Here is a 27,429-nt window from a genome sequence, read left to right as displayed (position 1 = left end):
ACTGTTAGAGTCCTGTGAGGTCAAACATCAGGGTTACTACTTTCTTTCCTCTGTGAACACACAGTGATGACTGCAGTCAACATGAGCAGCTGTTAGTGTCATTGTTTAGCACAGCAGTGTCTTTTTCCCATCCTTTTCCACACATCTTTAAAAAGCAATGGGCACTTTGCCAGTACACTTCCCAAGCCGACACTAACAATACCACCTTGCTCTCAGATCCAAAACACCTTCACACACAGCCCTATGGTACAATACAAACACACATGTACACACAAATACAACCCCACCACTCGGGGGGTAACCAAAAATTTCCGTTCCGGAAGGCCGGACACAGAAGCACAGGAAACAATTGGGTGTCAGAAAAGTCCTTGGGCACATCTCAGTCACATTTCCCTTTCCTCGGCCATTGCTTATTGAGTTGTTGTTGTGTTGGCTGTTTTACAGGAGACAGGAACAACTCCCCATCTGGTTCCCCTTCTTCCTTTGTTGACAAGAAGTGACTTGGCATCCCTCTGTCTCAGGATGGAAGTTTTGTTGAAGTACAAATAGCACTGATTTATCTGACACACATTGGTTTTTAAGACCTTGGGTAGTTTAGAGCTTGTTTTGTGTTCGAATTCTGCTACTCACTAAGTAAAATTTTTTCTCATAGCCCAACTATATTCAAGCACACACACACACGTCTTGGAAAAGATAAACCCTGATGGAGTGTGAACAGGCACGCTGCTGATTTCAGGACTCCTTGCAAAATGTAGAAATGAATAAGGAACTGTGAAAACATTATTATGATGAAACAATGCGTTAAATGAACTAAGTATTTTGTAATGTCTACTGTTTAGTCCCATGCCGGGTCACGGGGAGCTGGAGCCTAACCCAGCTGGCTATGGGAGAGAGGCAGGCTACCCCTTGGACAGGTCGCCAGTCCATCGCAGGGCAACACATAGACAAACAACCATTCACACACCACTCACACCTACGGGCAATGGAGAGACCAATGCACCTAACGAATGTTTCTGGACCGTGGGAGGAAGTCGGAGAACGCGGAGAGAACCTACAGGGTGAATATGCAAACTCCACACAGGAAGGCACCAGGAATCAAACCCAGGCCCAGTGCTACCCACTGCACCACCGTCCTATCACACAACTGTAAAATATATACTAAGGTCTAAAGACCTTACAACAAACAGGATTTACAGGATTGTGAATTCTTGAAAATGAAAATATTTTAGATCAGTTAAAAAAATAATCTTACAGAAACATGTTTGTCTATGTTTCAATCACTTGCAGGGCAGTTAAGGCAGTGATATCAATCCAAAAGGCAAAGTATGCTCACTGTACAGTAAAGTATTTTATAACAAATCGTAATCGGTTATCTGTAGTCTTGAGCTTTAAGAAGAATAAAAGCCTGTTACTGACAGCTGTGAGTAAGCTCATCTAGAGGTCAAACTTCAACAATTTCACATGAGCCTGATGTTTACTTTTAAAACGCCCCAACCAATCAAAAGGACTACAATTTACATTGTGGGCAAATTGGTGGTAATCTTAATATGAGTGAGGATATTTTTATATATAAGCCTTTTCATATATGCCCCTGATTTGGTTAGGATGTGTCATTAGAATTTGTGAATGATTTACTTGTTAGCCTCTTGCAGAGTGCTCACACACGACACGCATACCTATTTAATACAGATAATATAGTTAGGGGTCTAGTCTATAAATAGGGCCTGGCTTATTTTGAAAAAAAAAAATGGTTATTCTCCATTTCGAAAGACACTAACTCAAGACATATATCAAGGACACTTAATTCAATATGTACATTAAATACAAATAGATACAGCAGAGGCTGCACCACATAACATTCTGACTTACTATAACTCAGAAGATTGTAACCAACTTCTAATGCCACACCTTCACATGGCTCTAATTTAAATGATTTTATCAATAATGGTGGAAACATTATTATTTATCAATAATAGTGGAAACATCTTGTTTAATAAATCACAGAACAAATCACATTTTACAGTTTATTTTACTTGATTGAAAAGCACACACACACACACACACACACACACACACACACACACACACACACACACACACACACACACACACACACACACACACACACACACACACACACACACACACACACACACACACACACACACACACACACACACACACACACACAGCGACAAGACAACTATACTAGAGTTTTGAGTTTTTACACTATGGAACAACCTTCAGAGGAAAACATTGGGCAAACTAGCCTAACCTGTTCTTAGTTAAATGAGCTGGAGACACTCCAGAGAAGTACCGTTGGCTGCATAATGTTACACTAAGGCGTCCAGGAAAATCTTTGCAAACCAAAAGGGATGAATGAAATGCACAAAAGCTGTGGCCCTGTTCTGAAATAAAGGACATGTATATAATAAGACAATAAAAGCAAATTGTAAAAGGCCTAAACTTGTGAGCAGCAGCACTGTGTTGCTGATATCTCTGTTCAAATTAACTGTGCGAGATATTAAATCTCAGCTTTTATAAACAAACAAATTATAGTTTTGGTTTGTGTGCTCAACTAATGTGCAAATGGCAGTGAATTAACAAGAAGGCAGTGGACAGTCAATTTAGTTCCACTAAAAAATACATTGTTTACATGAAGGGACAGTAAATTGCACAAAAGCACCAAGACCGCCCTTGTCGAATGACTAAATCATACGTCAAGAGAATATTGATCTGTTAGAAGTTAACCTTGGCTGCCTGTCACAAGTCGTAATCATGCCAGTGCGAGCCCCTGAAGACAAACACAAGCAGCAAGGCCATGTCATGAGCTGGGGCTGTGTTTGAAACTACTGATGGGCTTCTGGCCAATGTTTACTTGGTAAATACAATGAAACAAGAGAGTGCTGAAGAGACACAAATTAAGATCATTGTTGCTTTAAGGGTTTCATTACCAGTATGTGCTGCCCTGGTAGCTGGCCTAGAAGCAATAGATTCAACAATGAACCGTCTCAGCAAAACACAACGGCAAAATACTGTATAACGTTACTATAGCAAACCCAGCATGTTTTTTGGATTTAGTCATTTCTGACAGATGTTTGCTGTGTCACAAAGAGAGGATCAATTTCAATGCTGTTTTTGTACGGCAGTTAAAAAATGAAACCTTGGAGCAGAACTTTCATTAATAAGATATTTACAGAAAACAACATTTTCCTTTCCAGTACTACTCCCAGTTGGTTCTAAGGCTCACAGATGTTACCTGTGCATATCTGCATATTTCACCTCTAGTTCAGTCACAATTCTGTAGTATGCAGTCAAAATAAATACAATCTCATCAAGGGCTTGATACAAGAAACAAAAAATAACAAAAAAATCAACTGGCCCACAATCCCTTCATGTTGGCTCAGGTTTTACAGAGACAATCTGCACTAGAAGGGACTTTGAACTCTTCTCATTAAGTGGTATTGTGCAACAGGAGACATCAATATGTTCTAACTATAGAATAAAAAAAGATTTTAATGTTAATAAATACTAGAAAAAAGCACCAATATGGTGAAAATTATTTTAAGAAACTAAAGGAAAACAAATATATCTCCACATAACTTCTTATAAAACTTGTTCAGCAGAAAAATTCAAAACTGTTCTTGCCTCACATGACAATAAAAACATGGTGCACGTTTCTAAATAGAGCAGCTGTTAAATACTCATAGGTTCACGTATGATGATCTGTAGTCCATATTTGCAAAGAATTTGTAAGACGAAGCAAAATTTCGAATAAAACAAATTTCAGATTATATGCCCACAGTGCAATAAAACATTGGGTAGCTTTTAAAAACGCATATTTAAATGCATAACTGTATATTATGAACAGTATACTGTATATTGCAGCGTGTTTGGTATACAGTATTATTTAATTATCCAGTCAAAAGTCAGGACTGTTGTGGCTATACATAATTAATTACTAAATACTCATCAAGGCTCTGTATTTTCTTCCTTTGCATACTCCTCTACCAGTTTCTCATAAGAGTGGCTGTTTTCTGAATCGTCACTAGTGAACACCGACTCCTCAGATTCTGAACATTGCTCCTCTTTTGATGAGTTTGTTTCAATGTTTTCGTCACATGTGGTAATAGACAGCTTTGCTTTCGAATCGTCATCATTGTCATCCTCCTCTTCCTCCAAATTGTTGTTCAGGAAGTTCTCCTCATCAATAAAAGTAATGTTTGCATTTTGGAATGTCAGGGGATGGTAGTCTTTGGGGTCCCATGCCCTTTGACCACTTAGTCCACAATCTCCCACTCCTCTGTTTTCGAGGCCGGCATCTTTGTCAAGTTGGTTCTCGTACATTTGGTCCTGTTCTAGGTCACCCTCAATGTGATCTTCTGTTAGCAGTAAGCCATTGTCTGAGCCAAGGAGGTAGTTCTTGGACTTTGAAAAAGCCACAGTGACACGGTCACTAAAACTATAGCGTCTCTTGTGGCGTGGTGAACGGTCCAGGCTGAGAATGGTGTGGCCATTAAACATAGGAGCATCATTGCAACTCCGAGAACGACTAAATTCTTTTGAAGTATTAATGGTGGTGACTGCACTGTTGTTAACACCATCTTTTTTGCCGATCTGCTTGATCAAGTCATTGTATCCTTCCTGCCTCTTGGACAGGAAGCTGAAGATGTTGACATCATTAGGAGTGGGTGACAAAGGAAGGGGGGCTTTGTGAGAGCCTTTGTACTGCTGTAGCTCTTCGAGAGACAGTTTGCGCAGCTTGCGACGTTTCTTTAGTGCCTTGTGAGCCTCGATCACCATCCGCACTTTCCAATTGAAGAACAAGGAAAGCCAGGCCAATCCCAGATATATCCACACTTCCACAAAGTATCGGTACAAAGTTGGATATTCTTTGTTCGGTTCCACGCCTGAAGGGACACAGAAAACAAAAAAGTCTAGGTATTATACGTTCTAGGAGATTACCCTAATAGTTTTTTGTATGTATAAGCTGGTTGAAGATTTCAAGGTGTGCCTTTTTATAAATCCGTCAAACTATACAGTTTGTGGTCTAAAAACAGAACTCATTAAATCATTTCTCATGTTACCTGCTACTAAATCTCCAAAGCCAATGGTGGTCAACGTTACAAATGAGAAGTACAATCCTTCAATGTATGTCCAACCCTCCTGGGACATAAATACAAAAGGTGGAAGGACTAAATGGACCAGCACACCCCAAAGGAGAAATATAGCCGTGCAGGTGAACTGAGCCTTTCTCTGGAAAAGAGAAATCCAAGCTGTTATTCAAGGTTAAGTCCTACAATAAACAGGTGAGCATTTATTTGCTATGAGTGAAGTCCATATCTACTAACCAGTGAAAATCCTTTCCTGGTTAGATACTGGCCTAGGTGCTTGGCTCTGCCACCAAAGAACTTTCCCAGCTCACTGATCCAGGTAAGACACAAAGGCACACCAAACAGTCCATAAAAGATGCAAAATACACGGCCTGCTGATGTTTTGGGAGCAATATTCCCATACCCTTGAAAAAAAAAAAAAGAAAAACAAGACAAAACAAAACATTCACATTTAAACGTTTTTGGGGATAAAGTAGATCATATCATTACTTAAAATAATCTGCAAAGCTAAAACAAGCCTAATTTGATGTTAAAACTACATGTCTGTAATCTCTAAAATGCACCTACCGATAGTAGTGATAACTGTTGCTGCAAAGATCACAGCATTTGGCCAGTTCCAGTTGTTAAACGTCTTACTGCCAGTTATTGTGACCCCTTGGCCTGCAGCGTCAGATACCACCTGGGAAAAAAGGAAATCAAGCTGAGCAAAGGGTGGAATTTATTTTAGAAATGTATTAATAGAGAACATCAGACAGATGCTAACAATTGATAAAGGACATATTAGGCTAAACAAAAAGGAAGACAGGAAGTTTGTTGCGCTCCATTTGCGCCATTTGTTCCACCATATCCTTCCTACTGTACGATATGCCGATAATATCACCAGATTTGCCTTTAACCCAAGGACTTAGTAAATTGAACCTCAACGTGTTTTTTCGTGCTTGGCAGCAGGTGTTTGCTATGTAGTTTCTTTCATGTTCCAAAGTTGCACTTCAAGAGAAAAGATCATTTCCAGTGTCTGAAGTCCAGATGAGAACAAAAATACTCTGAGATTTCCAAACAACGATGTGCTTGAACAGCCATAACAGAAACTGCCTTGCCCCTCTTGGGAATTTGCAAACAGCCAGTCGTGTGTGCTGGGACAATGCATTCCCTCACTAAAGTCCTTCTTTCGCCAAATGTTTTGGCAGGGGGAAATGTGCCGAGCTTAGCAAATATCATATAGTTCCCTGAGTACTAAAAGATACTCACTATTTAGTAATAATGGGTCTGTGACAGTTCTGCTCTTTAATTACCAACACAGAGAAAGACAATTCTTTTTTCTGCTTAACAACACAATTCAATTGGGTTGGGATTAGAGATGGCCAGACAATCAGAGATGAGCAAGTTTGTGTTCTACATTCTCTTAATTTTACTTTTACACTGTCAAGTCCTGATAGATCATGACAACTGTTCGCCTTCATATGCATGGGGTAAACTGAATGTAATCATTGGACATGGCTAAAAATTTATTTTGCATTAAGTGTTTACAGGAACTTTTCATTATCAGCAAGAGCAAAGGTGTAGTATGGCCTACATGCAGACGTACAGTAGATGCAGAGGAAAGAGATGAAGAATCTATGAAGTTCATTAGAATATTCCTTTATTACCATGGCAGTGGGAAAATGGTCACATATGCAAATAAATGTTCACATTTTACTGTATTAAATGAAAGCATATTTAAAATGCAATGTGTTTATTAACCTATTTTGAGTCTGTCTTACAGGAATACAAATAAATGTAGAATGTCAGCTAAACCATTTGTCCATTGGTGGACTTTCAAATATTCTAAATAAAGATACAGTAGATAAGCTATTTATTCATTAGTGGAAAAATATGAGACTGATTAGACATATTTTTCAGTGCCAGTGTGTTTGATAGTTTCAAAGGTCACCCACTGTTCAACGTGGGGTCACTGCAGGGCACAAAGAACAAGCGAAGGGGGAGGCAAATATTTGATCAAATTCATAAAAACACCAAACTAGTATTACCAGCAGAAGCAGTAACTACATACCTGAAGATGTTTATTTGAGCTCATGCATTTATAAGATAAAACACCTTAATAAAAGTATTTGGCCATAATAGTAAGACAAACAACACTCCTTAAGTTAAAGCCTCCAGTTTACTTACTTCAGTTTGTGGAACTGAAAGTAACTGCCAAACTGCTGACTTAGCAGTTTGGCTTCCAGAAAACGATTTCCACTTCCAGAAAACGATGTGCAGCTGTTTGTGCGTAGAACCGACAGTCATCCAATGAAGTCATTCAAACTTTATGTCAGTATGTATTGATTTATTTTATAGATATAGCGCGTGCAGGAAGGGTGCTGGGATATTTACTGGTACTATTTATTGATCCAACACAAAGAGCTTTAGTTGGAAGGTTGTGTGATCTTATTTATCACTAGTTACGGTTTGCACATAAAAGAGCGAGCTGTATAAAGCCTAGACAGTGAAAGTATGTCTTATCCTACATCTGGTAAACAGGGCATATCATAGCATTAACACATTGCTGTGCTGCTGCGAATTTGCCTCCTTAAAGTGCATGAGACATACTGTACATGGCATGTTTCCTATGCCTCTTATTGTTGGTTGGGTGACATCTGAATAAAATAAACTCAAATTAAACTTAGTTTATACTACGTTTAATTAATTTAATTGTAATAATAAGACTGTTGGTAAGCACATTAAGTTAACCCCATAAACAGCAAACACTAAGTAGCTGTCATGCTGATTTTGCAGGGTAACATCACACAATATCACAGTGTACAGCACACGCAATCATTCAAACCGGCAATTAAATCCATCCGGCATACAGGACAATAAAACTATTTCTTTCTAATTAATTGTCTGGACTGCATAACATCTCAAATCACTGCTACCTTCCATGACCAAATTGGAGCTCCTCATTTTTTGTAAGATTCTAAAAGAAGAAGAAAGACTTTGCTTTGCAAGCTAGAATCACTCGGCACATGACAAAGTCAACAGTGTACTACTTTTTTCTATTCTAACCAGGGGCAATCACTTGCAATTAGCATGTGACTGTAGTGTGTTAATGACAAATGTGATCCAAGTCACATGCAAGGGGACGACTGAAACAACTTTCACTGACATGTACAAAGCAACAGCGACTCAAGATGTGCCAAAAGACAACCTTAAAAAGCAAGAGAGATTTCTCTTGAATGTTGAATGTTCACAATTTATAGCCTCATGTACTGTGCACATAAAAATCGGTTGCATTCTGCAGCATCCCATAGCATTAAGCTAGAGCAGCTATGTAAAGATTTAAACACTATGCTTCCCTTTAAACATCCTACTTTCCTCCCCCGCATGTAGTGCTTCTCTAGGCTTCACGCTACAACATCGATGCCGTCAGGGTTGACGTTTCAGTTTGGCTGGAAAGGACCATGTTCAACCATCCATCCCTTACAGTGAACTTCAACAGCTTCACAACTGTGTTGATGGGCCATAAAATGTAATGTGTAAACTGTGACCACTTCAAGGGTTCTATAGTTAATGGTAAACTTCTTGTTAAAGTAATAGTGGAGACTAACTTTTATAAGACTGTTGCTTTTTCTTGTTAAGGCAGTGTATATATTTTAATTGTTAACAAGCTGAACAAAGTTTCCACTGTGGAAACCAAACCATCTTCTGAAACAAATAAGGCCAATAAATCCAACTCAATGACAGTACTTAAGTACATACTCCTTTGCTGCAGGTGTCTGCACATTCAGAATAATGGCAACACAAAAACAGGTCTTCATGTGTAAATGTGGAAAAGGTGAAAAACTAGTCTTTCACTTTCATCTTACAACAAGTGATAAAGCTCAGAAATCTCTCAGCCATGATACTCTCACACCAGATTTGACTATTGAGGACATTTGGCAGCTACAGAGGTGACGTGAATGGGGGAGGGGGTCATGGGTATATCCTTTTCAGCCCCTGAAACACACAACAAGAGGCAGAAGGGGGGAGTAATAAATCTTCCCCATACTAGAGTATGAGAGTATGAGCTTCTATCAGGAGTCTGTTAAGAACATGTTGTGGCACGTTTCTAATCATACTTGCAGGTTTACAAGCTGAAAAATATACAAACAGAAAGCCTGTAATGCAAAAAGCGCTCACATCAACTTTGGGGAAGATGACAATTGTTTTATAATGCAGATGATTGCATTAAGGATTAGAGGAAAAGCTTAAATTACAGAGAACTGTCTATAAAGGCAAACACCTGTACCCATTCAGCATTAACCTAACAAGGACTGGCAACACCTTCACTATAAATTGACGCAAGGCACAGAAACGTACCTGGGACTACAGACACAGCTATGCTTACACATCAGTCCTGCACGTTGCAACACAAAGATAAAGTAGTCCGTCAAGTTTAAACCGGGGAAATTAATACTCAAAAGTATTAGCCAACAAGAGTCGTAGCAAAGGTAAAACAGACGGATGCAGGGACAATCAAACAATAAACGTGTGCTTGTGGTCGGAATACCGTCACGTTTGGGCCGCACAGCTGATAAACTGGCTGCCTACAGTGTGAGCGCGTGGACCCGCAGTGGTGGATCCAACACATGGTGGATTTGGATTTCTTAGCGTGTGCGCCGCGGCTCACGGAGCCCGTGTCTGTCATTCATTTCAACTTCAGAGGAGGCTGCGCCGCAAGATTAAACACGCATCAGGTGATTCACCGTGAAAGACTCCTGCTGCAAACGGCCAGTGTGTTCATACCTCCAGGATTCTGTCCAGGTCATCCTTCGTCAGACAGGGATAGTCCTCCAGTATTTTGTCCTTCTGTGCACTGTACTGCTTTGCAGCCAGCTCCCAATTAGGCTCCTCCAGGACTTGAAAAATTGCTGCCCCAATGGACAGGTAAAAAATAATGGCAGACGTCAACAAAGGGCCTTTATCTACCATTCTTATACACAATGAGTCAACAGTGAAAGCCCGGGAGAGGGGAAAAAGAGTGAAAGGAGGGGGCAGACAACAACAACACTCGGAGTTATGCGGGACTCATTCTTCTTCTACGATTCCCCTCTGGAGACTAAAAGGAACGCGCCGCAGGTGACAGGACTGGGCTCGAGGCATAACAGTAAAAAGGAAAAGTCGTCACGAAGCGGGGGTGAGCGCGCGCGGGACAGCCGGCGCGAGCTGAGTCGCCTCCACGTGCACAAGCAAAGAAATCGAGTCTGGGAGCTGTGAGCGGAGCAGCTGTGACCAGCGTAGACCCGCCCAGGCACAAAGCATACGTATGGTAAGTAGAGGGCGGGGGTGGACGCCTCGGTTTCCTCAACAGGTGTTTGTGGCCACCAAAGCAAAAAGAAGTAAGGTATTATATTTAACCCAATAGAAAAACCTAGCAGTTGCTGCACCACAAAAAGAAACCTTTCAGTATTTTAGTATTTTCACTTTACTTGAGATGCAATGGCAAATAATGGTCAATATAAAGTAATGGAATTATAATGGATTAATGGAATTTTAAATTGTTTACATCTAAATACTGACTTAATTGCTTAAAACGTTGAAATATGATTTCATATAATACAGAACTGCTTGAATGAAAGAACCACACACCTAAATCTGTTTAACAGAAGTGGTCTAAATATCTGCTTTTGGTTTTAACAGTAACAAGCAACAGTTAATGCAACATTCTTTGATTCTGTCTCAGTGTTGTGACAGACTAAATCCAATCATCTGATTTTATAATTATGTTGGAGCCACAAAAGTTGATGTTGAACTGTGGAATAAAATCTTTTTTATTCACAATTTGGCAGACAGATGTATGTTCCCCCATTAATATGTTAAATAGCAATACAACAAACAATAAAGAAATGATGCTCCTAAAGTGAGATTGCTTTTTATGTAGTTTAGGGTTTTGCTGCACATGGTCTCATTCCCACATATTCTGCTAATCTATGCTCATCTGCTATGTTGTTCTTCAACACCTGCTTGCAGTGCGGTATACACATAAAAATGCTTGTATGGAAAAACAACACACTTTTTGAAATAGACTGACTCACCTGGTTTTAGTAGCCCAGATAGAGTGATCTGCTGGTAGACTGATTGTAGCTATGACCACTGCCCTGCTGGTTTCTGCTTACTGCCTCTCTCTATGTCTAATATTCAGTGTTTGTGAATTCTTAAAGGTGTGGGTAAGTTGCACTTTGATTTGCGATTATATTTTATTGGAGCTTGGTGTGACATTTTGTCTATGCTAAGTTGATTTTGTTTGTTAAATTTGTGTGAACTTTCATTTTGGAGGCAACAAATATGCAGTCTGAGCTTTAAAGCCTGCTCTGTAATTTGAGGACCTGTTCCTTCACACCAACCTAACCAGGGAGGTGAACAAAGAGCTTGTTGTGATTGCCAATATGTCAAGAGGTCACAGTCTACTTCTATCTTTTAACATGTACATGGCACAGATACAACACTTATTTCTGATTGGAAAGCTGTTGGGAGAAGTCACAGCTTAGCAGCAGTGGTCTAGTAACTACGAGAAAAGATTACAAATAACAAAGTCTGGAAATTACAGTCCTCCATTGTGCAACAGCAGAAGCCACAAAGTTTTTGTCATGTGAGTCAGGTGTGTTTCATTTAACCACCGTAGGGAGGATGTTGCTCATGCTGCCCTGTGGAAGCAAAGATAAACAATGCAGACTACCCATGTTGCAGAACTGTTTTAATATGAATCTAAAGAGATGGACCTGTTACTAATGTTTGTGTGGGTGGTTAGTATTCATTGTGTATAATCAGTAGATGTTCAGCAATACCACATATCAACTGTAGAGCTAGTGGTCTGCTAACCTTTTGGGATATGTGGGGAATTTCAGATAAGACAACCGCATGAGCCACATCATTTAAACAGTATCACTCTGAATGTTAACACATTTTATTTGGTGAGTAACACAAAGACAGGGGGCTAATATCATTATTGCAAAGTTAAAAAAAGGCTCAAATGTCTGTTTAAATGATGTGCTTCCTGTTTTTTGTGGTGTTAAATACCTTTCATTTGTAGAGGATTATTTTTAGGATGTACACTATGTGAAAGCACTGAAGAACTCCTTCCTCATCCCATTGTTTTATGTTTGTGTTACGGTTTGCTCTGAGCTTCTCAGTGGGAAGGAAACCTGTGCAATCAGCCAGCAGTGAATGTACCTCATAGGTATGTGGTACTTTGACTGTGATCTTATATGTGTCCCTAAAGATGTCATAGTACCTACAGTTAGCACAGAAATAGGGCTCCTTTAAAGTAAAAGTACTTTCACAGTAAAATTTACTTGCATGTTGAGTCAAATGTATAATACAGAAGTGTTGCGATGTCTGGATGGGCGTTAGCATTGTTGGCTCTGTGATGGAGTGGTGCCCTGTCTTGGGTGTCTATTGAGCCGCTAGGTGAGACTTTGTAAGGTTGCGAGTTGCATATGCACGTATAAGAATTCAAATGTTCTATAACTTATTGTTCTTCCTGCTGAAGAAACAAGCTTTAAGTTAAGTTTTTGTCTCTGTCATTGTGCTGCCATGCTCAATGACTCAATGAAGATATTCAGGTGGTCTTTGACAGAAATATCAAGTGGAAGTTCCCAGACCATTTGGACAGAAAGATAGTGTTCTTTGTACTGCACTAGTGTATGAAAAGAGGATTATTATTGATTCTGGTCAAATGTGGGACAGTCTCTGTTTCAGTGTCTTTGCCAACGTGACTTTGTTGGCAACAATGAGAGCGATTCATTTTGACTATGAGATGTAGACTGTCAGGATGCAAACTGCTTAGTATACAGCGAATAGCTTGTGTTTATAGATGATGGCTGTGCACTCAGGAGATATGGATCTAAATACAAATATGAATGTGGCTTCAGACTGACATAAATAAGTGCTTTTAGATCACAGAGCAGCGCTTACAATGATTATGCACACTAAGATACATTCACTTATCACAGTGAGCACTAATTAGTTGGTGAACTCTGTGTGTAGTTGTTGAGCGTGTGTTAGAACACATTCATTTGACAGGAGAAAACCAGAAAGGACGTGCTTACGAGCGCTTCCATCCCTGCATTGGGGCAGCGGCCTGGTCGCCCACTGGATAGAACTTGGGCTGAAATGCAGTATCTGATGAGCAAGATGCTCCACGTAGCTAGAACAAATTTACTACTTGTACTACTATATTACATACAACTTGGGTGACTGCTCTACCACCTTTACGTAGGTGTCAGACAGGGATGTTTTAATATTCAGAACCATTTAAGGTGAATGACAACTAATAGCAAGCAATAGAAAGTTGTACTCTATGACTGTTGTGTGAAGCACACACTGTAGCTTATGATCTGTGCAAACCAGAACAATAGTAACAACTAGTTTCAAAAAGTTGTGACAATATGTAAAATGCAATGCCATGATTTGAACAGAACATAAACAACATCAGATGTTAAACCCGAGACATTTTACCGGGTTATGGAAAATATTAGCTGATTTTAGATTTGATGGATACAACACAAAGTAAATGCTGCAAATCAAATACAAATGAAAGAGCTTTAGACGACTGATTTGGTTGATTGGCAACAGGTCAGGACCATGACTGGGTATAAAAGGAGCATTTCAAAAAAGGTTCATAAATCTGTGACAAGCGTCTGTGATACAGTTCCTCATCTGCCTTACTAGTTTTTGGAACTACAGTAGGGTTTCATTCAGCAACTAGGAGGCCGCGTGTTGTGAAGGTCAAGGAATGAAGTATGTACTAAATACATGCAGTGTGCGGTTTCTTTGAAAAGCGATGATGGAAAAATCAAGCCAGCATGCTCCGTAGGAAAACCAGTTAGCGATAAGATGGTTTACTAACATCAAACTGTGACAATCTTTCCATTTGTTTTTAAAGCGGGTGGGCGACTGCATTAGCTCAAGTTCAAAAGCTGCACTATACTTGGCTGACTGGGGAAGGTGGAGACGGATGAGCAGAGCTGCAGAGTGTTTATACTGCTGCCCCTCTCGTGCATAGGCTTGTCCGAGCAGCATAGACGGACTAAGCCAGAGAGGAAATGCTGTGGATGAGCGAGGGCTGCTATTGGCTGCCGCTGTAAGTCTCCGACTCCATGGTAGTAGTTACTCTTACAGATCAACTGTTCCCGAAACAAAGATTAGGGTTTGCGTGAAAAGCAGTGAGTCAAAACACACTTCACATCATATCAGAGTTCAAAGTTTCACTTTGGGATCTTGAACCTTACTGTTATCTCTGGGTTTCAGTTTTTAAAATATCTTTCTACCATAATACAATTATCATGTTACTAATCACTTTTTTTCAATTATTCCAGTCAACAACTTCATAGTTACAGATTTTGGAAAATATCATTGAAAACTAAAATTTGTGATGTGACTTCTTACTTGTGGTTTGATGCTGCAACATACTTGAAAAAATAAATCAGAAACCAAAAACAAAAGAAGAATACGGCTTTAAATGTTTGCTACATTAGCATATTCATAAAAAATGTGAGGGGAAGGTTCCCACTTTGTGCCAAGCTTAGCGGGACAGTTGTGAATTCATTGATCCATAATAGTGAAAGGATTCAGGGGAAAAGAAGAAGCCGTGCTGAACGTCCTTAAGCGACACTGAGACACACTCTGACTCGCTGAGCAAACAGCAGAGAGACACATGCTTCCATGAGTCAGTGGCTCGTTCAGCAGGACAGTGCTAGGCTTCATTCTGCACATGCTCCAAACACAGAGCATGTGTTCAACCAAAACAACTCTCAGTGTGTTGACTACTGTGCTTTTATAGGTCACTTTTCAAGAATCAGTTTTCACAAATATTTGCCCTTTGCCCAGTGATACGCATCAACACGTGAGCCTGCAGATGGATCTTCTGTATTTAATCTTTATATGTTTTTATTTATGAGAATGATATGATAATTAGGTTAGTGAGGGTGAAAGGAGGAATACTGTGTTTTGTACTGTTACAGCTGCATCTGCACAAACACTAGTTGGTTCAGTGGCTCTGACATTTATTACTAGGCCCAATAAAACAGTTTGCAAGAGTTATACTAACAATAAAGCCCTACTAATAAAATATCTTAATCAGTCATATGGGCTTTAGAACGTTTCTGGTAACCAGGGTGGGGACAGATCTTTAATTTTCTGTGGGTTTACGGCGCAGACAGTCAGACAGTCACGCACAGTAAAGATACTGTATGTCAGCTGGTACGAAGTAAGGCTGCGTGGCCTCCACTACATTAAAAGCAGACAAGATCAGGGTTTCTCTGTTTTCTGCCAGTAGTTAGTTTGTATGCATTGTTTGAAGCCGTGTGTCATGTTCCGTTGTGTAACACAGTGCTGATGCTTAGTACATTGGGTGGAACAGTACAGTACAGTTCCTCTGACACTGACTGAACAGCCATTCAGTGGAGTGACATGATTTTTCTAGACATTCAGCGTCCCCACACAATAACAAAAGCGGTGGCACCGGTGATCCCCTGACTTTTCCTCCGCTTCCTGTGGCTCAGGGCTCTGGTTTATGACCCAGTACCTCGGTGACTGCCATTGTCACAGCCTCGGCTGGACTTTGTGGATGAATGATGGCATGGTCACATGCTGAACAGCTTGGGTGCTAAACATTAACTGTCCGCATGTTAACCTTCCAGTTGTAAAGCAAGGTGCCTAGGTACTGTACAGCCCAACTGAGCCACCTGCTTCCCCAAGATATGCTATCAGAAGTATTTGCCTCATGAGCCGGTGATAAAAGTCTTAAACTAGCTTCTTGCCTGCTTGCGTTAAATAATAATGCTTCCGTGGGCGTAAACAGCAGCGAACGCACAGGTGTCTGCGCGCGGATGCCTTTGACCTCACCGCGTAGACGCACACACATGTTTTGGCAGGAGTGTTAATAAGTGTTTAGGTGAAGGTGAACCTTGGCCGTGTTTTGGGCAGGTCGCTGTGGCCTCGGATCATCAGCTCTGTTGTTATTAAGGCAGATTGTGCGTGACCTTGCTGCTTGCTCCCATGTGTTTGTTAAAGAAGCGTTTGAGGTTTCTCCTCCTTGCTCTCCAGCATCCTGTTACCATGTGCATGACAATCACTTATTCTGCATATGTCCTTGTGTACACGCTCTGACGCAGGGGCGAGACAAAAGCACAGCTGAGCACAGTTTGCTAATGGAAACATGTTAGTGAACCTCATCAGGCAAACACACCTGCATGTCCATTTCTCAGTGACCCTGTGTGACACGTGGTTTTCTTTCGTGTCACTTGTTTGTTATTTCTCATCATCATTCATAATCTGACGGGAGAAGGCTTGAAGCTGTGTAATGGATACTCCTTATCCACGGTTCTGCCTACCTGCCCTTATGCTAAACCTTCTGGCTCCATCTTCGTGCACCAGTTCCTTTGGCAGCACTTGCTTACTGCAGTCAACTCAGCAGAAGCATATCTGATTCCAGTAATTGTTAGGACTTGTGTGGGCCAGGGTGAGAAAGTAAACGAGGAGGCTTTGGAAAATCAGTCAGGATCAACAATACACACAAACAAGGACCGATCCATGTGACTCAAGAACTTGGAGGAGGTAAAAAGAGTGTAAGTCACAGTGTCAACTGTGTCAGAGAGAGACAGAGCTGGGTAAGTAGGAGGCAGCAGAGGCAGGATGTGCATGTTGTCCTCCCATTGGCTCAGAGCAGAGAGTTCAGGCCCAATGAGTGGGATGGAGAGGGACACGCATAAGGCAAACATGTCAGCAGACGACTACAGCGACGTCAACTACAATGAGCTGAAACCTGGAGTTGGTCTCTCTCTAAACACTCTTGTTGTGGCATCTATCTGGTATATCTGCTGCGATTAGCGGTCCAGGGCTGGATCAATAAGGTTTTCTACATGAAACTTTAAACCGGTCAAAGCAGAGTCCTTCACAGGAGTATTTGTTTTATCTCCCACACTTATCTGAGTCATGCTACTTGTCTTTGGTCAGATGAGCAGATGCTTTGCTCGTCAATGATTAATAACCACAGTAATGCTGTGGTGAAACTGGTTTCTGATAACAAGGCGTTAATATAGGTCATTGGACTCATTATTTCTTTGAGTCCAAACTGGCCATCTTCATTATCTCCAAGGGCTGGAGCCTCTCCCACCAGTCCATCACAGTGCACAGGGAGGAAGCTATTGCACCTTGTAGGCCTTGTAGACACAGGCTCCAGTGACCCTGGCACCAAAACCCTTGTGTCCTTGTCTTTCAAGTTTAGGAATTTAAAAGAGAAGGTCATGGAACATATTCTAACTTACTTCCAACAGGCCCAGATGGATGCCACTGTGTTTCTGCTTTGTCACTGTCAATGGTATATAACATTTTTTAGCAGCCAGATGAGATCCAGAGACAGTAAACACATCCCTACTGGGGCTGTAAGTCCATATTCCCTGTGTAAATAAGATAAAGACAAATGATAACAGTGAGGCTGAATCCAAAGCTCACTTACTGCAGCCAGGGCTTAAAACTTGCAAGCCTTTGCGTGGTGAACCACTGGTTGATTAGACAGGGCGAGCGTGAGGCACTGGGCTTGAGTCCTCATTGAACCATGGCCAAACAAGGTATGTGGGGTTTATCATAGTCTTTCACACACCTTTCCCTTTCACTTTGTTTCTTTATCCCACTTACCACATAAAACGCTGTGGAATTGATTGCATTGCATTATCCCTTTACTCTCTATTCATTCACTCTGCCTTTGCCATGAGCTCTGTTACCATTCCCCTGCCCCCACTGTTCTGCCTGTTATTGTCATTCATTTTGCTCTGATATACGAGCTCCAGTAGGCGTTTGCACATTTGTATTGTTCTGTTCCAATGTGGGCCGTTGTTAAAATCAGAAGAGAGCTGAACCAAACACACAATGAAATCACCACTGTACACATTAATTTAATGATGTAAAAGTACAAGAGGTTACATCAGACAGGAATAGCCTTACAACACAATGTTCAACTCAGATTTTTTCTGCTTTGTCTTTGATTTGAAGGCTTATTGCCATCTAGTGGATGTAAATGTGCTCTGCTCAGTAAAACAAAAAAGAACAGCGTTGTGTTATTTTACCTTTCTACACTATGAGCACTTTCTTCCAGTATTCTTCCTGTTTAGACATTAAAACATTGTATTTTAATATACTTTGCTTATGAAGGTTTTAGTCCAACTTTCAAAGGTGTTGCTGTAGCTCCGCAAATATCAGCACAGACTCAGTTCCCTTTAAAAGGTTGTCATCAATACATGAAAACCCTTTGAGACAAAACAAGACAAGACTATCTCCCTAAGCATGTATTACAACTGGGTCATAAAGAAGAGGAATAATCACAGCTAGGAAAACTGTTTAAGTGTTGACATGAGTCCATAACTGTATTACTGTACTGTAGGCCTGAAAAAATGTGAACTCCTGCTCATTTAAGATAAATTGTACATGATGCACAGCAGCTCTACTGCAAAATGTCACCAACATGGCAAATAAATTGAGTCATGGTTAGTGGTTTGAGAGGACAAAGATCAGCTGTTGTTTCTTCTGATTACTATTCATACACATACACAAGTTCTGTCCCAGTGTGCTCCTTAGAGTTATTTTTAACCACATACTGTCGATCGCATCTTGTTACAAAGCAGTCTGAGGAGTCAAACATCAAACAGTATGTGTACCTACTGTTAAATAAGACTCAGCAAAAATGAGTTAATATTTAGCTGCACCTACTGTATAAGAGAGGTGAACTACAAAACAGCCACGTGTTACTGTACAGTACATCATCACACACACACACACACACACACACACACACACACACACACACACACACACACACACACACACACACACACACACACAGCTATGACGTTAGGTGCAGTGGACCCATAATTTAATGCCTATGTGTCCCAGGTCCTGATTAGTAGTCTTCACTCCTAATTTTTACCTTCATTGTGTAGCTTGTTGGTTCATTGGTGACTTCTTGTTTTCATCTTCCTCCTCAACCTGTGTTTCGGGGTTCTCGCTTTCTGCACTGCCCGAATCGTGTCCCTGTTTCTCCTTACCCCACCTCATTTTGAAGTGGGTATTCAGCCGTTCCAGGATGTCGATAGAGTGGTTGATCACTAGGGCTAGCCAGGCCATGCCAAAGAAAATCCATGAGGCAATGAGCACGTTGTACCAATCTGGATACCATTTGTCTGGATTACTGTCTAGAAAGGAGAAGTTAATTTCATGGAAAAAATCATGCTGTAATGTAATGCTGTGCAATTAGGAAAATACTGCTTTATGGATTTGACACTCAGATGCCGCTGAGTGTACCTTTTGATGTACCTGCCACAAAGTCTCCAAAGCCAATTGTACTGAGGCTAATGAAGCAGTAGTAGATTGCCTGAGAGAAGGTCCAGCCCTCTTCTAGTTGGAATACAATCATGGGCATAATGAAGAAGAGCACTGTTCCGGAAATGTAAGATACCAAGTGGACAAAGAAACGAGTACACTTCTGCAGTGAGAGGTGGGAACAGAGCGCAGTCGGGTTAATCATGTTCCCCAGAATCACATAGTCAATTAAAAATAACAGCTCACCTTTCTTCCAGTCTTCCCCTCCAGGAAGTCAGAGATGTTCCTCTCTATAGCAAGCATGTATTTGCCAACTCTGTTCAGCACCACCACGTTGAGCGGGATCCCAAATAGTGCAAAGAATACACAGAAAATCTGACCAGCTGTAGAAGTAGGACACTGGTTCCCATAACCTGCAAAGTTGTCAGCTGTTATGTTCTGTACTTTTTTTCAGAATTTCACTACAGGTGAAAAAGAGGAGGAACAACGATCTTACAATAATTTATTTGTTTGTCATTTATTATCTCTTATTGCACATCCTGCTTGTCATAAGAAACAGGGCTTCATGCAGTACAAATGAATCTGAATGAAACCTGAAATGACAGGTCTGAATGAAAAGCTGTGATAACCACAGTCGTATGGATTATTGTAACTGAATGGGTAAAATCACATGCGTCACAATTCAATAGTCATTCAAGAATTGTTTGGTAACATAAAAAGTGTGACCTATAGTTGTGACCACAGTTGCAGCAAATACAGCTGAGCTGGTGAACTTCCAGAAACCTGCTGCAGTGTTGTTGCTTTTTAAACTTAGGCCAATCTTTGAGGAATCTTGCACCAACTGAAAAAAAATTAAAATGACACATAAAGATACAAGGACTTCACTCAGAGCTCATTACCCACACCAACAACAACACCAACACATCTATGACAAGCATTTAAGTTTTAATATAGAATTTAAAGAAGCTTCAAATAAACATAAAACCTTGCTGAGAGACAAAAACCTCCCCATCACTCCTCAACACATATTTGTTTCTAATATAGTTCTATTGCTTCGGCATCGAGTGGGAAGGCATGTTTAACATTTAGCTTTATGGCCTCTTTTCACTAATTCAAATTCAACACCTGGGAGACTGAGCTTGACACAACACGAACAGTGAGATGCTGTCTTTGAATTTACATGTAGTTGTGGTGGCACACGGGTACCTTCTAGAGGAGCTGCTCTTAGTACTGTGCATGCCTAGTTACAGGTGATACACCGATGGCCACCGATGACGCATCACGATGAGTCACTATTTAAAATGAATCATTCATCTCATTGATACAGTAGGTTTGTCAGTTCGTGTTAGCGAGATTCTTCTTGTTTTATCTGTTGGTGAATGCTGTTGTTTATACCTACTATATTTTACATACAGTGTTTTCACTGTATGTAAAATATACTTCACAGCTTTTATCATGGATGACAATAAAAAAAAGATATAAACTAACTTGTCGGTTTTAGAATAAAAAGGGGCCTAGCTTTGTTTCTGTGTAAATGAAGTGAGCCTAAGATAAATAAGCAAATGTGCTGTAGCTAAAGGGCTGAATAAGATGGTATTTGCATAGGAGAAGCTTTGTTCTTGCTGTATAAAGCCAACATTTCTAGGACTCTCTGAACTCTTGCTTTGGGTTAATTTAACCTTGAGTGGTTTGTCTTTTTTGTGACTTTATTTAGTTTTGGAAACGCAGCGCTCATTCATCACTTATCAACACCATGGTGCCTTTGAACAAGGCCTTTAGCTGACCTACTGTACAGCAGCACAGTGTGGAAATGTACAAATGTGAGGGCTATCCTCTGAAAGAGAAGTGGCCTCACTAATAAAGTACTGATAAAGTTTATAAACTGTTATAGCATCAGTGAGGAGGCAGATAAATGTCCTAACAAGTATAAAAACACGACTTACATAACCTTGGTCAAATTTTGTCAAATATAGAAAATTATCTAGAGTTATCTGTTATTTTTTCAAAAACCTGAATTGTGGTAGATGTAAATACACTGGTCCATAATACATACTGCAGCTGGGCTTATGCAAAACCTTTTAACACATTATAGATATTATTTAACTACATTTGCTGTAAAATGCTTCCCTCATATTTGCAAGTAAACCAAACATTTTCAGAACATTTTCTGGGGTCATTAAGACATGAAATCCTCATGAAACGAAATGTTGTGCCTTTGTGTACCTTACCTGAACTAGTGCTTCTAGGCCCTCTTGGTCCAGACAAGTGTATTTGGACAGAAACATTTTTTTTGTCAACAATAACTGACTGACGTCCTTCTGCCCAAGATCTCCTTCTAACTTCCAAAATATAACCCCACCAATCAGCACGTAGGCCACATAAACTAAACCAAGCAAGAGGATGGATGGCACCCGAGCCAAACTGAAAACTTCTTTTATTTCCATCTTGGCTCCCTGGTACAAGTGATCCAAACAAGCTCAGCGTCTCAATCTCTGCACCCAGGCAGTGACAACTGAGCACTCTTCTGCTTAGCTTCCAGGCATTGTAGGCAAATAGCCCTCCACCTGCACTACTGTTCTAATCACTCCAATGGCCTGCCATGCAAATCAAGTTGCATAAATAAGGAGAGACACCAGAAGACACTGAAAGGACAATGTGGGAGGGCCTATGAGGTAATGCAGTTGTAGAGTTTTTGGTTCAAAGACAGGGGGCTATAAAAAGCAAATGACTGGGAAACCCATTCCCAACTAGACTGCTCAAATTTAATAGGATCATCTACATTAATGTATAAATTAATTTGTCTCTGCACTAAAGGTACAGAAATTAAACTATTGGTGACCTTAAAGTAGTAGTTAACTATTTTTATTATTGTTAATTGGCGGATAAAGTTACCTAGACAATGGTCTAGTTTCCTTCTATTGCATCTGCTGAGACGTCCTATTACAGAGACAGGAACATAGCATTCCAATTTCTTCATGCTAATAATGAATCTTTTATACACTCCCCTTCTAAGTTCCTTAGGGTTCTGTGATTGGTCGAGTATTATTCACATTATACAGTACATTTACAGTACAGTTTTCTTATTATAATGTATAGATGTTTTAATCCACTTTTATACACTTTCTCTGGCTCAGTTATTTCTGGCTCAGCTTTGCTTTAATTAAACATGCTATAAAAGACAGCCTGATTCATTCAACCAGATTATGGTGTTTGGTCATTTATTTTGTACCACTCCCTCTGGTAAACAGTAACTTTCTATAAGTGCAGGTGGTTATGATGAAAATGAACGTCAAATAAAAGTAACAGAAAAAATTACAAAGAAAACACAGCATTCAACATACCTGCACAGAGCTCTTCCATTTAAACATCTCAACACAAATAATACGCACAACAGACCAACACTAAATGGCTTTCTTCCTACCAATACAATAGGACATCCAACAAAACACAAACCACTGTCAGGCATTTAAAGTGTGCAATGGTGATCAGATACTGTATCCTCTTCTTCCTCTTGTTTCTTGAAGTCTGGTTGAGTCAGGACAACCACATGCTGTATTATTTTGGCTCCTATGCTGAGGACAAGAGAAAGCCAAGCCAGGGCAAAGATGATCCATATGCCAGCAAGGCTGCGATACAGAGAAATGTACTCCTTGCCTGGGTCAGCCCCTACAATCGACATTACCTTTTTAATACAGTATGTTACGGTGTGTAGAGTTAATCCCAGGACCAAATTCAAATGTTAACGTCTGTATGATCTGTATGATTAATGACCTCATTTGCACATCTCACAAGACATATAAAGCAAAGCAGTAAAAAATGTAGTATAATGTGAGACATAGTAGGTGACGGCTGGGGTCTGTGCTCCACAGTACTCACCCACCACATAATCTCCAAATCCAATGGTGCTCAGAGTAATGAAGGCGAAATAGAAGCCCTCACCGAATGTCCAGCCTTCTACGTAACTGAACAGCAAAGGTGGGATGACCAAAAACAACAGGCTGCCGGTGAAGACAAATAAACTCACAGCCAGAGCCTGGAATGTTTGCTAGGAAATGAAGACAGATTACATTTAGGTCACAATCATACTGTAAGTAGAAATATTTAAAAATGGCAACAATTCTACTGAATATTTCTAATTATTTTCTTTAAATCCCCTTTTCTTCTGCTCTGGTAAAGCTGTTGAGCTTTATATACATTATAAAGAGGAATAATGAAACAGGCGTAACATTTTGTAAATATTGCACAACACATTTACATCTAAGTAAGTCCAACTCGTCCAACAACGTTGTTGTGTTGCTAAGGTTTTGCTGGTTTAAACTACATCACAGGACCCAAGCAGGAAATATCAGCCATCAAAAATCAGCCACATGTTTTGACGTTTTCATCTTGAAGGTGCTATACTCGGTGCTGGGAGGCACGGTGGTGCGGTGGGTAGCCAGGTCCTGGGTTGGATTCCTGGAGGCGGCGCGGGTGCCTTTCTGTGTGGAGTTTGCACGTTCTCCCCGTGTTCGCGTGGGTTCTCTTCGGGTTCTCCACAAACATGCACTAGGTTGATTGGCCTCTCTCCATTGCCCGTAGGTGTGAGTGCGTGTGTGAATGGTTGTTTGTCTCTGTGTTGCCCTGCGATCTGGCCCATAGCCAGCTGGGATAGGCTCCCGCGACCCCGCATATGGGATATTAGTTATAGCAAAGACACGTGTGGTTACGATTAGTGGACCAGCGTCAGTACCTTGTGTGTAACAGCTGAGACCACACCCTTTTCCAGTTGGCCCAGTTGGATGGTGAGACACTTCCCCAGCTGTTTGAGGAAGGCTAGATTTAGCGGAATCCCACCAAGAGCATACAACACGCAAAACACTTGGCCAGACACAGTGCTGGGGGAGAGATTACCATAACCTGTGGAACAGATACATCAGTAGCAGCACTCAGAAATAAATCGTTTACATTTCAGAAAGGTAGGAAAGCTCACCTATAGTTGTGACTACTGTGCCTGCAAAAAAGAAGGAGCTACTAAAATCCCAGTTGCTGTGGTTGGTGGAGTTGCCAGATGGATTGACTCCCTTTTCCCAGGCATCCAAAATCACCTACACACACGGGATCGTGATTTATCAGAGCAAGTTACTGCAGTATAATTTGTTGCTATGTACCCAGCATCAACATAAAATCGATCTTTCATTTCTCCATCTTTAATAAGCCCTTATTTTTTTGTGTACTCAGTGATTTAAAACCTATTTGTCAATGTACGTACTGTACACCATTCTCTCATAATACGTGTGTGTGTGTGTGTGTGTGTGTGTGTGTGTGTGTGTGTGTGTGTATTTAAAACAGGCAGATTGAATATAATACAACAAAATGTAGACACATAGTTTAATATGAATATTCACTTTAAATATGTTACGTAAATACTGAATATTATACAGGAATAATGCTACACTGCAGTTATGAATCATGTATTCTTAAAGGAACTGTAGGGAAACTGAATGACAACCTGCACAAACTTCTCCAGGGCAGATCTGTCCAGGCAGGTGTAATTAGCCAAGAAATTAAGCTTCTCCAGCTGGAAGTGATTCCGGTTGTTGCTCTCAGCCTCGCGCTCCAGAATTTGGAAAATTGTGGCTCCTAGAACCAGGTATGCAAAGTGGGCCAGAGCCAAAACTGCTATCCAGCTCACTTTGACCCGGATCACCTTGAACCTCGCCATCAACCTCCCACAGTACAAAAAAAAATCTGAATAAATGCTGAAGATGCTCAAACTCAAAGAAGAATTAATCACTTCAGGGAAAAAAGTAACAATGTCCTGATGAAATACACAGATCTTGTGTCACTCTCCAAAGAAAATGTCCATCCCTGGAGAGGCTGTAATTTATTACCAAATGAGGGAGTAGAAAAAACCAGTAGAAAAAGAGAAGCAAAAACCCCAGCCTTAAACCCCAGTTTTTAATCAAACCTGATGTTTGATTTAGTTCCGTTTTGTCTCTGAGTGACAGCTGTAACTGGGTTTGTCCGCTCAGCACTCTACCTCTGATTGGTTAGATGAATGTTGTAATTTATGGGTTGCCTGGGCAATGACCAAACTCCTCTTCTCCATTAGCCCGACATGTGGACACATACACACTTTTACCTGTTTCCACTAATAAGGAAGTGGCAGCAGCATCTTGTCAGCAGAACAAAGGTTAATATTTTACCCAACTGCTGTTAGTTGTTCACACAACCGCAGCTGTAGAGATTAAGGGTTGCTTCCACAGCATATTCATGAGTTTGCCATGTTTATGATCAGATGAAGAGGAAGGGTATTAATATTTGATTTCAGGCAATACAGAAATCCTAAGAGCTTACTGCAGTTCTATAGCTTTAGCATTTATGATGCTATTTACTTTCTTCGGTACAGCTTCTATTCTTGTAGACTGGTGCTTTTTAGCTTCCAAATAGTAGTACTGGAAGGTTTACACATACTGTTATTTGTCTTTCTAATGAACAATGACATCTCATGTTTGGTGCACACTAGAAAGACAGTATATGATTTGCTACAGTACATAGCATTTCCTGTTTTCTGTAAAAACTCCATGTGTAATAGAGTAACCTGTACGATAATTGTCCTTTGGTTCTTTGCTTTACTGTCATTTGGTACTATCGCCATTTAGGTGATGACCAAAGTCACTGAATAACAACTCTGTGTGGATGCAAATTGGGCAGCTGGTTGTCATCAGCCAAACAAATCAAAGCAAAACCATGCAAACAGGCTGCTGAAGGACAGAGGTACAGGCAAGTACTGATGGTTCTGAAGTTAGGTCTCAGAACTGCTTTTTGACATTAAAAGATGCAGTAAACGTATTAAAAAATATAAATATTTAGATGAGACTTTTCCCATGTCTGATGGAATGAAACTGTGATGTATATGCTAACTAACGTATAGTGCCTGCAGTGCACACTGTGTTTTGTTGATCTGCCTCCCACAGCTACTTATGAAAATTTAAATTGAACAACCCAATGCTGACATTCAATTGAATGTACATTACAAATATTTGTAGGGATGTAATAACTCAAGAACAACTCATACTTCCAACTCATAATTTCCCCGCTGTGGGACTAATAAAGTCATTCTATACTCAACAATTAATATTCTATGCAAAGACACGTTCATAACCCAATTTGAATTTTAAATACTGTATCCATAGGGTTAAGCCCTGCTCTGTAGGCTGTTTGCTGGGATTAGCTCCTACTGTAAGCCAGATGAAATGAATAAAAAAAGTTCAATAATAACAAAGAGCTTTCAGGAATTACCAATGGGCTATATGTTCAAGTAACAGTAGCTGATCTTCAAGGTTAAAGTTTGCAAGCTGTCACTTTAGGGAAGTCTATTTAATTTGAAAGTAAAAGAGCCTACAGGAGGACTTGAGGTTACAAATAACATTTGTAAGAGTGAGACTATAAAGGAGTATAGAAATGATACATGTATAAACAAAAGAAAATGGACTTGGATTGCTCCTAAAGTCATATGGAAACAACGACCTACAGATGAGAAACACAGGACGATCTGTGAGACTGATGAGTCTTTCAGTGTACTGCTGCATAGAGGCAAAGCAACTAAGAAAGTAAACCACCAACTACTAATTACATCACTTTATATTGTGGCATAATACAAATGCAATGCCGCTTAAAATTTACAGAACATTAATGGTGCTTTTTTGTTTTGGCAAAATGCAGACAAAGAACATTTGAATCAAATGTCAAAAATAATAAACGTAATTAAAGTATATACAAACGCTTTGCTAATTTTAACATGAACCGAGAAATATGTAATATATGTGTCACTCTGCATGCTGTAACTGTCACATTTTTAAAAAGTAATGATTCATGATATCCTTAAATAGACACTGCAGCCTACTGGTTTCTGATATCTAGAGACAACATTTGTCCAGGTCAAGCGCCTGGTGCAGACTGTGATTTACTGTTAGTGCTGCCTATTACGGTATTTGTAATGGGC

The 27,429-nt window shown here is 40.3% G+C and overlaps 3 protein-coding genes and 1 long non-coding RNA gene across 5 annotated transcripts in view; 1 reads left to right on the top strand and 3 right to left on the bottom strand.

Moving 5' to 3' along the window:
• Positions 1 to 1,560: 1,560 nt before the first annotated feature.
• kcnk5a (potassium channel, subfamily K, member 5a) lies at positions 1,561 to 10,332 on the bottom strand. The gene is made up of 5 exons (XM_029138443.3): positions 9,879 to 10,332; positions 5,682 to 5,793; positions 5,352 to 5,518; positions 5,088 to 5,256; positions 1,561 to 4,910 (listed from the first exon to the last, which is right to left on the bottom strand). The coding sequence occupies exons 1-5, from the start codon at positions 10,062 to 10,064 to the stop codon at positions 3,973 to 3,975; spliced, it is 1,572 nt and encodes a 523-aa protein (XP_028994276.1). The 5' UTR covers positions 10,065 to 10,332; the 3' UTR covers positions 1,561 to 3,972.
• Positions 10,262 to 27,429, top strand: part of LOC114848163 (uncharacterized) — a 53,772-nt gene continuing 36,604 nt past the window's right edge. The window contains exon 1 of the long non-coding RNA XR_003784370.2: positions 10,262 to 10,401. This is a non-coding gene — a long non-coding RNA (uncharacterized LOC114848163). The remainder of the gene's footprint in view (positions 10,402 to 27,429) is intronic.
• On the bottom strand, positions 18,041 to 21,902 carry kcnk17 (potassium channel, subfamily K, member 17). 2 transcript variants are annotated; one of them, XM_055505612.1, is made up of 5 exons: positions 21,674 to 21,898; positions 20,172 to 20,286; positions 19,692 to 19,858; positions 19,428 to 19,608; positions 18,041 to 19,318 (listed from the first exon to the last, which is right to left on the bottom strand). In XM_055505612.1, the coding sequence occupies exons 1-5, from the start codon at positions 21,887 to 21,889 to the stop codon at positions 19,056 to 19,058; spliced, it is 942 nt and encodes a 313-aa protein (XP_055361587.1). In that variant the 5' UTR covers positions 21,890 to 21,898; the 3' UTR covers positions 18,041 to 19,055. The 2 variants fall into 2 exon arrangements, with proteins under 2 accessions (XP_055361587.1, XP_028994277.1); XM_029138444.3 differs by having other exon boundaries at positions 18,043 to 19,318; positions 19,440 to 19,608; positions 21,674 to 21,902.
• Positions 22,904 to 26,288, bottom strand: LOC114848162 (potassium channel subfamily K member 16-like). Its single transcript, XM_029138445.3, has 5 exons — positions 24,934 to 26,288; positions 24,415 to 24,529; positions 24,175 to 24,341; positions 23,322 to 23,490; positions 22,904 to 23,111 (listed from the first exon to the last, which is right to left on the bottom strand). The coding sequence occupies exons 1-5, from the start codon at positions 25,144 to 25,146 to the stop codon at positions 22,912 to 22,914; spliced, it is 864 nt and encodes a 287-aa protein (XP_028994278.1). The 5' UTR covers positions 25,147 to 26,288; the 3' UTR covers positions 22,904 to 22,911.

Source organism: Betta splendens, chromosome 22 (assembly GCF_900634795.4).
Source record: "Betta splendens chromosome 22, fBetSpl5.4, whole genome shotgun sequence".
In the NCBI taxonomy this organism is placed as follows: domain Eukaryota; kingdom Metazoa; phylum Chordata; class Actinopteri; order Anabantiformes; family Osphronemidae; genus Betta; species Betta splendens.
The sequence above is the reverse complement of the archived record's forward strand: the minus strand, read 5'-3'. Positions and strand labels throughout refer to the sequence as shown.

Excerpts from the sequence above, each read along its gene's own strand:
- kcnk5a (XM_029138443.3), bottom strand. The coding sequence starts at position 10,064 with ATGGTAGATAAAGGCCCTTTGTTGACGTCTGCCATTATTTTTTACCTG. Across the intron at positions 5,794-9,878 it reads ACCTGGACAGAATCCTGGAG|GTGGTATCTGACGCTGCAGG; the intron begins GTATGAACACAC and ends CTTTTTTCCCAG. Across the intron at positions 5,519-5,681 it reads AACAGTTATCACTACTATCG|GGTATGGGAATATTGCTCCC; the intron begins GTAGGTGCATTT and ends TTTTTTTTCAAG.
- kcnk17 (XM_055505612.1), bottom strand. The coding sequence starts at position 21,889 with ATGGAAATAAAAGAAGTTTTCAGTTTGGCTCGGGTGCCATCCATCCTC. Across the intron at positions 19,859-20,171 it reads AACTGTGGTCACAACTATAG|GTTATGGGAACCAGTGTCCT; the intron begins GTCACACTTTTT and ends ACAACTTTGCAG. Across the intron at positions 19,319-19,427 it reads TGTGGCAGGTACATCAAAAG|ACAGTAATCCAGACAAATGG; the intron begins GTACACTCAGCG and ends TCTCCTTTCTAG.
- LOC114848162 (XM_029138445.3), bottom strand. The coding sequence starts at position 25,146 with ATGGCGAGGTTCAAGGTGATCCGGGTCAAAGTGAGCTGGATAGCAGTT. Across the intron at positions 24,342-24,414 it reads CACAGTAGTCACAACTATAG|GTTATGGTAATCTCTCCCCC; the intron begins GTGAGCTTTCCT and ends TCTGTTCCACAG. Across the intron at positions 23,491-24,174 it reads TCTCAGCTGTTACACACAAG|CAAACATTCCAGGCTCTGGC; the intron begins GTACTGACGCTG and ends TTCATTTCCTAG.